The sequence below is a fragment of the Ochotona curzoniae genome, unplaced genomic scaffold (genome assembly GCF_017591425.1).
Source record: "Ochotona curzoniae isolate NIBS_2020 unplaced genomic scaffold, NIBS_Ocur_1.0 contig_4792, whole genome shotgun sequence".
NCBI classification, from domain to species: domain Eukaryota; kingdom Metazoa; phylum Chordata; class Mammalia; order Lagomorpha; family Ochotonidae; genus Ochotona; species Ochotona curzoniae.
The window spans coordinates 10,913,309-10,924,458 of NW_024466389.1; the positions used below are offsets into that span (position 1 = coordinate 10,913,309).

Here is an 11,150-nt window from a genome sequence, read left to right on the forward strand (position 1 = left end):
GAGCCTCTCCCCAGCGGCGGGCGGAAGGGAGGGTGGGGCCGGCACCTCATTGATTTAGTCTGGTTGAGGCTGGGACTGATTTGCGGCAGAGCGGGAGGAAGGGGTTGGGGGCTGGGTGAGGGGGTGGGTGGAGGAAAGGAGAGGAAGGGATGGCTGTCAGTCAGCTTGACGGACAGGCCTGAGATTTGCCTTCTGATAAAACCTTACAGATGTGGAGGTCGGTATTGATTTTGAGTTAGTAACGGTAACATAGCAAGAAGTAATACATTAGTGAGAGCAAGGTCACGGGGAACACCGCAGACCCACCCGGGGAGAGGCCGGAGCATTCTTGAGGGGGGTGGCTGACCGCAACAGACCAGGACTTCCTCAAGTTCAAAAGTTTGCGGGCCCCAGACCTCAGCTGGGCCCCTCCCCGTGGCCAAAAGCTTCCTACATCTGCAGGCAGAGAGAGACCCTGAGAAGGGCTGGATGTGGGTGCCTCGCTGGGACTTGTGGGGCTGGGCCGGCCTTTGGCAGCCTGCGGTGTGATGGCGTTGGGTGGGGAGGATGGGTGGGGCTCTGGAACACCTAGGCAACCTCATCCCAGCTGTGTGATACCAGCCTGTGCCTCAGTCTCCTGTGATGGCTGCCCTGGTTGCTGGTGCCACCCTGGCTGGAGACAGGAGGGTAGGGAGAAAGCCAGCTGCTGTGTCCTCAGGCCTCTGGGGACTTGAAGGCCTCGTGACCTAGGCCACACATCTCCGTTCATGCCGACCCAGATGTGGAGCTGATTGGGTGTTCCAGGACAAATCCCACGGAACAAATCCCATTCTAGGCTCCCTGGGCCTGAGCTCTTTAGGAACTGGCCGGTGGTGGCCAAGACCAAGGTCTCCAGAGCTTGAACAGAGGACTGCAGGAGGCCTGCAGTGCCCAGGATTTTGGTCTGAACCTTGACCTTCTGCTTCCCCTCTCAGGGTCTTTGCACTTGCTGATTGGCCTGCCTGGAAACTTGTGGCTGGTTCTTTGTGGTTCTGCTGAACATCTCCTCTCCCTTGTTCAACTCCCCCTCCAACCCTCCATTCCACATCCCTTACTTTTCCTCCCTAGCATTTTTTCAGGATCAGAAATGGCCGTTTATTTGTAGAGCTTCCTGCTCTAGGAGGATGCGCAATTGGGCTTGCTCATTGCTCTGTCCTCCGTGACCAGTTCAATGGTGCATCAAACCTGCTCACAAACACCTGTTTCATGAATATGCGTGAAGGTGGCAGAGCTTTGCTGAGCTCACTATCCGTAGCAGACACAGCATAGATCGTGAGGCTGCAGCTGTGGCTGAAACCCAGCTCCGCGCTGCCATTAGAGAACTCAGGGTCCAACCCTGTCCCTGGCCTGGTGCAAGTGACCCTCCGTGCGGTATTTGTTGAATGAGTATGCAGGAGAGTGCAGGAGGCAGCATGCAGCTTGGTGCAGCTCAGATGCAGTGCAGAGGAGGGAGGTGGAGCTGGGGGTGGTGGTCAGAGGTTGGGGTGGGAGGCGAAGGCAGACTACATCAAATCCTCATGGAAGGCTCAGAAGAGTTCTTGGTAAGTCCCGAGGGACGGGATCAGGTTGGACGACAGCTCCATAATGGTCCTCGTCTTACAGGCTGGGTGCTGGTCTGGGCACTGCTTGCCGCCTGTCTCGGAGCTAACTCCTGCATCCTCTCCCTTATTCCTCTATCTTCCTCACTTGTAAGTTTGGCATTTTGGCAATGAGCAGGAGGGAAAAATGGAGGAAGGGTTCGAGGCCCTTGCCCCGTGATCCCGAGGGCTAGGAAATGGGGCCCCTGTATTCTCCCCAAGCTCTCAGGGCCCAGGTCTCCGATGAGTGGATGGTGGGGTCTGAATTTGTGGGAGACAAAGTGTTGCATGAGTATTGATTTATCACTTTAGGTAGGAAGGAAGGTCTAGCCTGGGAACCTGTCTCCTAAGCCTCAGGGTGATATTAGGTTACTGAGATACCTCTGGGATCCTCCCCCTCCCCTTCCCCTTCCCGTTCAGACCGCACCTCCTGCCAGCTCCAGCAGCCTCCTGTGCCAAGGACCTCCAATGCAGATGGTAGAAAGAGCCCAGTGCCGTCAGAACCTCATGCATGGCTGTCCCCTCACCGTACTGCCACCTCGCCACGTTGAAGACCTCGACAGCATATGTGGGACTCAGGTCCCCATGATACTAGGAGTATCCACAGAGAGGAAGTAGAGCAACTGTCCCCAGAGAATCCATGTTGACCGGGCCAGGCCTCTGGAAAACGTGGACAGGGAACTCTGGGCAGTGAGTGTCATTGCTGGATGGCCATGGCTGTCTTCCCCACACCCTTCCTGCAAAGCTCACCAGCTGCTGCCACCTACAGGTGCTTTTATCTGAACCCACAGGATGGGCAGAGGGCACCCCCTGGGTCTCGCCTACCAGATGTGGATCTGCTCAGCTCCTCCACTGAGAGCAGGGCGTGTGCTTGCTTCTTCCTGAAGTCCCTGGGACTCTGGGTCTGAGGCTGAGGACACGGTCACCCTGTGTGCATGCCTTCCTGTCCCAGCACCTGGTTTTCAAGATGAATTGCTCAAGACGAGCCTTGGCCTGGCAGCCAGATTGCCACTACTGATGGCACGATCCTGTTGGCTGTGGCTATGTCTGATGGCCACTAACGTCAGGATTGGCAGCATCGTGGAAGGTGGTTGGACAGCCTTGGCCTAGTGTTGGCGCTTGTAGGAGGCTGCCCATCTGGAGATGCTCAGAGCAGGGCTAGCCTAGTACAGGAAATGGGTAGAGCCAGGCAGATCCAGAATCTTACTCTAATGTGTGTGTTGGAGGAGGGTGGTGCCCCAGTCTGATGGAGGAGGCACAGTTCTCTGACTTAGGAGAGTTCCCAAACTGAGGCCAAAGTCACCAAGACTTATGTAGGTCATGCATGCAGGCAGTGCATTTGTTTCTTTGTTCATTCAGGGTGCACCTTTGGGCCAGTTCCTGGGGAATAAGGGGGTGAATTGGGTCTGGCACCTGAGGGCAACCAGTGGAGGGGGGCCCCGCGGGTCAGAACTTGGGCAGGAGAAATGCTGAAGACCAGTAACCGCCTCATGCATGGGATTTGCAGAACAGATAAACTGAGGCCTCGCCGTACTGCAGGGACCTGAAGAGAAGAAGCAGGCCCAGTCCTGCTTCGGGGCCGCCTGGCCCTGTCCACAGGCTCATCTTCGCGACACTGGCCCTCTGTCCCCTGCAGGTCATGAGCATCCTCAGCAACCCTGGCGCCGTGGCCCCCCAGCCGCAGGCCGACTTCTCCCTCTCCCCGCTGCACAGCGGTCTGGACTCGGCCACCTCCATCTCGGCCAGCTGCAGCCAGCGTGCCGACTCCATCAAGCCTGGAGACAGCCTGCCCACCTCCCAGTCCTACTGCCCGCCCACCTACAGCACGACCGGCTACAGTGTGGACCCCGTGGCTGGCTACCAGTACGGCCAGTACGGCCAGAGTGAGTGCCTGTGGCCCCGAGTGGACCACTCCCCTCCCTCATTCAAAGGGCTCCTACTTATTTCTAGAGAGGGCAGTCTGATGTTGGAGTGTGCGCGCCTGTTTTGCAGATGGGGGAATTCAAATCCAGATAGGAGACAGACTTAGCCCAAGATGACACTGAGCTGGGCAGCCAGGAAGGCTACTTCCCAGCCAGGTCCCTTTCCTTTTATTTGGATTCCCGTGGAATCATCACTTCACATTTTCCTGTGTGCAGATGTCAAAATGTAAGAAACAAGTGGTGTTACTTTTACTAACATGTCATATTTAATCCCATATATCCAAAAAGTGATCACTCCCATATGAAATCATGAATGAGTTACTTCACCTACTGCTCTTGGTGTTGGCTGGGTGAATGAAATGAATGAGTGTCTTTGACAAGCAGTGTGCTTTACACTTACAGCCCATTGAAATTCAGACTCTGAATTTCAACACTAAAACTGTATAAACGGTATAATCAGGAAAGTAGATTGACACACCCAAGTTTTTCTAAAATAGAATTCTGAGTTTGCCAACCTCGAAATGGCTAAATTGAAGAGCAGCTTTAAAATTCAAATTGGAACAACCTAAACAAACAGTGGGAGTTTGGTTGGTGCCGCTCCCCGGTTCAGCTTTGCTGGGTGGTTCTGAGCTCTGTGCTTAACTGCCCGAGCCTGCAATCTCCCCAGACCCTGCGGTGGCCTCGCTCGCTCATCCCAGCTGCTGTGCGCTTGGCACCAGCCTGGAGGCCAGGCCCGCAGCCCCTTAGACCAAAGGGCTGCAGGAGGGGCAGTAAGGCAGGCCTGCAATGGGGGAGCAGGAGCTAGAGGGCACCCTCCTGCCCCACCTCCCCGTGAAGCCTCACCTGCTGGTGTCAAACTAATCTGAAGGGCACACGGGGAGTGGGAAGAGGCCTCCAAGCCTGGGGGATCCTCTCCTCCAGCCGCAGCCCTGGCCTGACCTCCGTGACCTCTGCTTCCTGTACCCCGCTCCAAGCTCTTCCTCGCATGACCTTGGCCTCCACGGCTAAATGAGAGCCAGCTGTGTGGGCCTGCATTGCCCAGCTGCGTGTGTGTGGACCCTCCCTGTGCCTGGGCATGCTTGCTCGTGTGCGGAGAGGTGTCTGTTATGGATGTATGGTGACTTGTGTCTGCGCACACCATGTGCATATGATGCGTCTGAGCAGCTAGCATGTGTGTGTTGGCATACATCTTTGCAGAGAGGTGAGCGTGTGTGTGTGGGGATGTGGCAATCCTGTGTAGAGATGTGCATATAGACTGTTGATACATGCACACGCATAATCACATAGCTCACACAGGTTGTCCTTATGGGATTTTATATGAATGTGTGTGTGCACACATGCAGCAGTGGAGTGCATTAAAATGTTTTCAGGTGTATGCGTGTGGGTGCGTATATGCCTGTCCTTGGCATAGGTGTGGGTGTGTAGCTGTGTACAACAAGCATATGTGCATGTGTGTAGATGTGGTTCAGGCATGCACACTGCTGGCGTTGACTGGCAGTGTGTGTGTGTGGGTGGGTGGTCAGGTGCACTGTGGGCAGTGATGCAGAGGCACAGCCCGAGCAGCAGGGGCGTGAGGGTCGGGGGGAGCACAGGTCTGCACGCATGTCTGAAAGCTGGACGCATGAGTGTGTGTCCGGCGGGGGGGAGGGCCCAGGCGACCCCCTGACCCCGCCCATGTGTCCAGACTGCAGCGGGACACACATGCTCTTGATCAAGACTGAGAGTGGCTCCAGTGGCAGCAGGCCTGGGGCAGGCGTTAGTCACACCCGGAGCCCCGTGCCCTGCTCCAGCGGCGCCTGCCCAATTCGGAAATAAAATTAACCCCAAAGTCAGCAAGGGCCGGAGGGGGAGGGGATCAAACAGGGAAGGGGCCCAGAAGGCGAGAAAGGAGTGTTTGTTCCCTTTAGCTGGAGGAGTAGGGCGCAAGTTCCTGGGCCTCAGCTCCCCTCCCCTCCTGCACCTTCCTCCAGCCCTCTTCTTCCTCTCACTCTCCTCCAGCTCTACCACTGCCCCCCAGCTCCTGCAGAGAGAGCTCCGAGCTGCACTTGGGCTACTTCCTCCAACGTTTCCCAAAGAGGTGCAGACTCCCCCTCTCACCTGCTTATGTCTGTCCTGGACTCCAGTTTAGCTCCAGGAGCACTGGCCAAAAGACATGGCCTTCATCGCTGTGATTCTCAAAAACTCTGGGCTGCCCAGGGCCACAGATGCCAAAACTAGACTGTAGGAGAGTTGGGCAGCTTTCCCAGAGCCCCATAGCCAGGGGTGGTCGGCTTAGAGCCCCCCTCACTTGATATTGCAGCCAAAACAGACTGTGTAAGACCCTTTGCCCTGAGACACCTGCACTTGCCCACATGTGGGTCTGTGCTCATAGCTTTACCTGCAGCTGGATGCAGGTGCACATACAGATGGGTCCCAGGTAAGCCTCACCCGCGTGTGTGTGTGTGCGTAGAGATGTGTAAGATTCAAACACACAAAACATAGGAGTTGTGGAAGCAAGGACACCTGCCTCCTGGACACCCACTCTGAGCTTGGCCTTGCAACTTCAGCACCTTCCGGTGTCTGTGGCTGCTCTCATTGCACGGCTGAGGAAGTAGGGGCCCCGCAGAGCGGTCACATGCCTGAGGACACATAGCAGCACAAATCCATGAGTTTGCAGCTACAACTGCAGCCCCAGTCCACATGGGGCCGCAGACTGAGCAGACACAGGCCGGGCTCTGGCCAAAGGATCCTCCCCTTTTTCTCTGGGCCCCTCTGTTCCCTAGAACTACTTCACCCCTTCTTTTCCTGCCCTGGCCATTGTCTGTCCATCTGTCTGTCACTGCCTGCCCTCGGGAGGGGCGGGGGGCCAGGGACGGGGCACCTGGCAGATTAGTATGGCCCTGGTGTTCCCAGAGGCCGGGGCTGTGCTAATGATGGGGCTGATGGGACGCAGAAGTGTGAAGAGAATGTTAATAGATCTGACAAGTCTAATAAGAGTTTGTGTCTAGAAGAGTCCCCCTCTGGGGCCGCGGACTGACGAGGCGCTGACGGCCAAGGTTTGTTTACCGCTTGGCATCACCGCCGTATCTCCTGCCACCTCCCGAGTAATCTAATTTGAGATGTTTAGAGCCCGGACACGGGTGCAAGGCAGAGAAGGGGACACGCAGGGACACAGGGACAGGGACAGCCACTGGTGGTAGTTGTGATAAGAGATGTCACAGCCTTGCCCCTTCCAGGCCCTCAGCCACCCCGTCCTCTCCAAGGTGGGGAGAGGTAAGCCCTGTGACCGTGGTGTCACCTTGGTGTTGGCAGGGTCACCAGCCAAGGTAGGCTTCCTGGTGATTTTTTTAGGTACCCGGACAGGGCCAAGATAAGCTCCTAGTGTGTGCTGGGCCATGGCAGGTGTCTGGGAGAGGCACGAGAGGGGACACACACAGTGATGCGAGGTGCAAGCAGCATCCAATACAGCCCCTCCTTGCAGCACTGCTGGGCAGGATTCTGGACTGGCTTTCTTCGGGCCTCAGTTTCCACTCATGCACAGTGAGCACCCTCAGGCCTGAAGCCCATGGCTGTTGGAAGAGTCAAATGGGATCAGCTCAACCTGGCACACAGCGAGTGCCCATCCCTCATGCACATTTTTCCCAAAGCCTGGCCTTTCATCCCCACCGACAAGCACAGCCCATGGAGGACTTAGGGAGGAGGCACACAACAGCCTCTCGTGATGAGGGTACGATCACCGACCTTGCCTGGGGAGCAAATGGCCCCGTTGAGAGTTGAGGTACAGAGACCATTGTGCAGCTTCAGTGCCATGCATACCCCAGGTGCTGTTCCATGCAGGTCTGGGTAGCAGCTAGCAGTAGAGTGTCAGACAGCCTCCCCAAGTCACAGGGTAGCTTCTAGGAAATGGGCATATCAGTGCTTCTGGCCTCATGGACTGTCGCGTATGTTAAGGGAAAGATGAGCCTGAAGGACTTAGGAACTCTGTAAACGCTAGCACCTGCTCTTTCCATTCTTGTTCCTCACTCCAAGAGGGAGGCCTGTGGGCAGGTGGACTCTGGTGCCCAGGTGGGTCTGTCTATGGGTGGCAGAGATGGGAATGCCTCAAGCCCTCACTCCAGGATAAGGGACAGGCCTCAGGCAAGACAAGGCCAGCTGCAGCTATCTCTGTGGTGTCAGCTGGAGATCTGGTGGCTGCAGAGGGAGGACGGTGGCTCCTGGGCCTCAGCTAGGGCTTCCCTTCTCTCTCCTCCCCTACCCCGGAGCCTGGAAAGCTCAGACATTCCAGAGCAACCCCAGGACATTGGCACACCATGGCAGCATCAGGGCAACTGAACCTCTATGATGACCATCTCTATTATTATTATTATTATTTACAGATTTGTTTATTTGTATTGGAAAGGCAGATTTATAGAGAAGGAGAGACAGATTATCGGCGTTTTGATTCACTCACCCAAATGGCTGCAAAATACTTGGAACTGAGCCGATCCAAAACCAGGAGCTAGGAGTTTCTTCTGGGTCTCCCATTTGGGCGCAGGATGTTAAGGACTTGTGCTGTGCTCTAGTGCTTTCCCAGGCCATGAGCAGGGAGCTGAATGGGAAGTAGAGCAGCTGAGACACAAACTGGTGCCCATATGAGACATCAGCACTTGAAGGGGGAGGATTAGCCAATTGAGCCACTGCACTGGGCCCTGTGATGGCCATCTTAAAAAGTATTTTCTCAAAATAAGACTCCTCATAGCAGCGCTGAGGGAAGCCAGATTAGGTTCTCCCATTTTAGAAATGAAGGAGACAGATTTAAAGGGCAAAGCCACGCAAGCAGGAAGGAGCTGGGACGGCAAGCCTGTGCATTTGCCACCTTGTGTACTTTTTGCACCTACTGGAGGTCAAATTTTCCCACCAAGCCCACTTCTAAGATCCCTGTGCCTGCCTTTAAACTCTTTGTCCATGAGCCAGGCACAGCGTGGTCACAGGGGCAGGCTTGTGGAGCTCCAAGGGACTCTGCAGCCTCAGTACTATGAGTAGCCCCATTTTTCAGACCAGAACCCTGAGGTTTGGAGGGGCAACACTGTGTGCTCCAGATTGCAAACTCAACAGTGGCAGGCCTGGATCATCCAGACCGCAAGGCCTCTCTGTGGGCCAGGAACCGGCATTGCCCACTTGCCTTTGTTGACTTCACCCTCAGGCTGTGCTTACCACCCAGGGGTGCCACCCATCTGCCCTTGGCAGGAGCCTGCTGCATTGGGGCAGCATGTAGAGCGTGGTCTTCTCTGGGCAGGTGATAGGGCAGGTGGGGAACTTGGCCTCAGGATTCCTGGCATGGTGGTGTTTCTGCCCACCTCTGCCTCCTGGAGTGTTGGCTTGGCCACAGTGACAGATCCTGGCTTTGGAGTCTACAGCCCTGTGTGTCAGGAGGCCTTGGTCAGGGCTGATGGATGCTGCAGCCTCAACAGGCCCAATCAGGACAGTCAAGACAGAAAGCACCTGGACCAGTGTCGGACATGCACATACACCTGTACAGGTGCTTGTCCCTGGCTCAGGTGGTACTCACCTGTATGCAGTGTCGGTACATGACAGATCTTCCCCCGTCTGTCTACTCAGAAGGGGGTGCAGGACTCCTGCATGTATGCGCATGTGCTTGAGCAGTGCTGCTCTTGTGTGATGTTCACATCCATGCTCATTGTGACTACATAGATAATCTTGTTCCCGCTCTCCTCACACACATGTGCACACACAACCCTGCCTCCTCTGGGTGGCCAGAACTGGGCCTCAATTCACTGTGTGCCAGTCAGCCTGCTCTTCCTTCTGTATGGAGCACTCAGCTCATTGGCTGCTGTGGCTTTTGAGCTACAGCCATGCATTGCTTCACCTGGGAACTCATGGCCCAGACAAGGCAGAAGGACCTTGCCTCGTTACTAGCAGGACTTGCCAGATGGCCTCCATGGCAGGGCAATGTCAAGGACTGTTTGGAAGAGGAATTTTAATTCCCTTTTCAACAATGGGAATGTACTCTCGTACTTTCCCACAGGACCCATGAGAGAGCTGAGCAAGTAAGTGTTAGGTAAAGATTTGCTGAATGATTGAACAAGAGTAAAAGAAAGAGCTTCATGAAGAGGTGGGTGGGTGGCTGGATCGAAGGAAGGATGCATGTGTGGGTGGATGGATTTATGGGTGAATGGATAGACTGGTAGGTAGGTGGATGGGTGGATGATGGATGAAGGGTGGGTGGGTGGATGATGGATGAAGGATGGGTAGATGGAAGGATGGATGGGTAGATGGATGGGTTGGGTGGGTGGACAGAAGGAAGAAGGGAGGGAGGAGGCAGATGGAAGAATTTTCAAAAAGAACCTCCATTTCTGAGTTTCTCTCTCTCTTCCCAGCTGCTGTTGACTACCTGGCCAAAAACGTGAGCCTGTCCACACAGCGCCGCATGAAGCTGGGGGAGCACTCGGCCGTGCTGGGACTGCTGCCCGTGGAAACTGGCCAGGCCTACTAGGGCCCCTGGGGTGACTTGTCCCAGGCTCAGCCCCACCCAGCCTTGCCTGACCCCTGAGCCTCCCGGCCTCTGCTCCCTCCTGCGCCTGGAGCCTCAGGAGGCCCAGAAGGGAGACCCTTTCCTTTTCATCACCCGGGCCCTGGAGGGCACAGCTCAAATTACTCACCTGTGTTATGGACCCAGTTCATGACCCCTGGGGTTGTGCGACCCTGTGCTAGCCCCAGAGGGTCCTGCTAATCTTCAGTGCTCCCACAGTCCCATCGACTGTGGCCTCTTGGCCATCTCACCTCAGTGGACTCTGTGGCTTCCCCTGAACAGAGCACCTCTGCCCGCCCCCCAAAAAGGATGGTCCCCAAGACGAGGGCCTGGAGCCCTCAGGCTCTGGATGCAGGGGTGCCCTGGTGGACATGGAGATGAAGCCCACAAGGCCACTGTCAGTGGCAAGGGCTGGGAGCTGGCCCTCCAAGGCGGGTCCATGGCCCAGCATCAGAAGCAAAGCCCTTCCCTCCCATGGACACTGGGCCCTAGTAGAGGGGCCTGGCCCTGAGTTCTTACCACGGAGTGAGCAGGGTGACCGTCCGGCCTCCACCCAGGGATTGGGTGGGAGGGGCTTCAGGACCATCCCCACACATCTCTGCTGGAGGTGGGTATTGTAGGAGGGCCACAGCCCAGGGACAAAGACCAGGAAGGGGCTTTATCAGGGAGTAGGACCCTGTGACAGCAGGGCTTGTCAGCCCCAGAGCAGGCATCTGGAAGCAGAGAGCTTTCAGCCTGCAGCTCAGCCTCCAATCTTGTCTACCCCCATGGAGGGCCTGGGCTTGCGGAACCTTTTGGTTTCCTCAGATGGGCTGGGGAGAGGGACATGGCAGTGAGGGGGCCCAAGGCAGGCTCGGAAGGACCTGTGCTTGGGGGTGCGAGCCAAGGTGTTCGCTTGCAATCTTCAAGTCCACACCATGAGCTGAGCCACACAAAGCCTGCTACAGAGTGCTGAGCCCCTTCTGTGCATGCCTGTTTGCCTGTTTTCATGGTGGGAGTTCGGGGGCGGGGGGGGGGAACCTCCAAGGGGCAGAGACCTTGGGAGTTGAGCTCTGGGCCCAGGCAGGGGTTGCTTGCCCCATAGGCAAGGCCCCTGAACCCCTCAGCTGCTGTCCCATGCAGAGT

At 56.2% G+C, this 11,150-nt stretch overlaps 1 protein-coding gene across 3 annotated transcripts in view; it reads left to right on the forward strand.

The window, feature by feature from the left end:
* Nucleotides 1-10,102, forward strand: part of PAX7 (paired box 7) — an 88,452-nt gene extending 78,350 nt beyond the window's left edge. Inside the window, exons 8-9 of one of the 3 annotated variants that reach the window (XM_040987701.1) lie at nt 3,232-3,478; nt 9,874-10,102. In XM_040987701.1, coding sequence (XP_040843635.1) covers nt 3,232-3,478; nt 9,874-9,989 — 363 coding nt within the window. In that variant the 3' untranslated portion in view covers nt 9,990-10,102. Of the gene's footprint in view, nt 1-3,194; nt 3,479-9,873 lie in introns of all 3 variants that reach the window. The other 2 variants (XM_040987700.1, XM_040987703.1) reach the window with 2 other exon arrangements.
* Nucleotides 10,103-11,150: the final 1,048 nt, after the last annotated feature.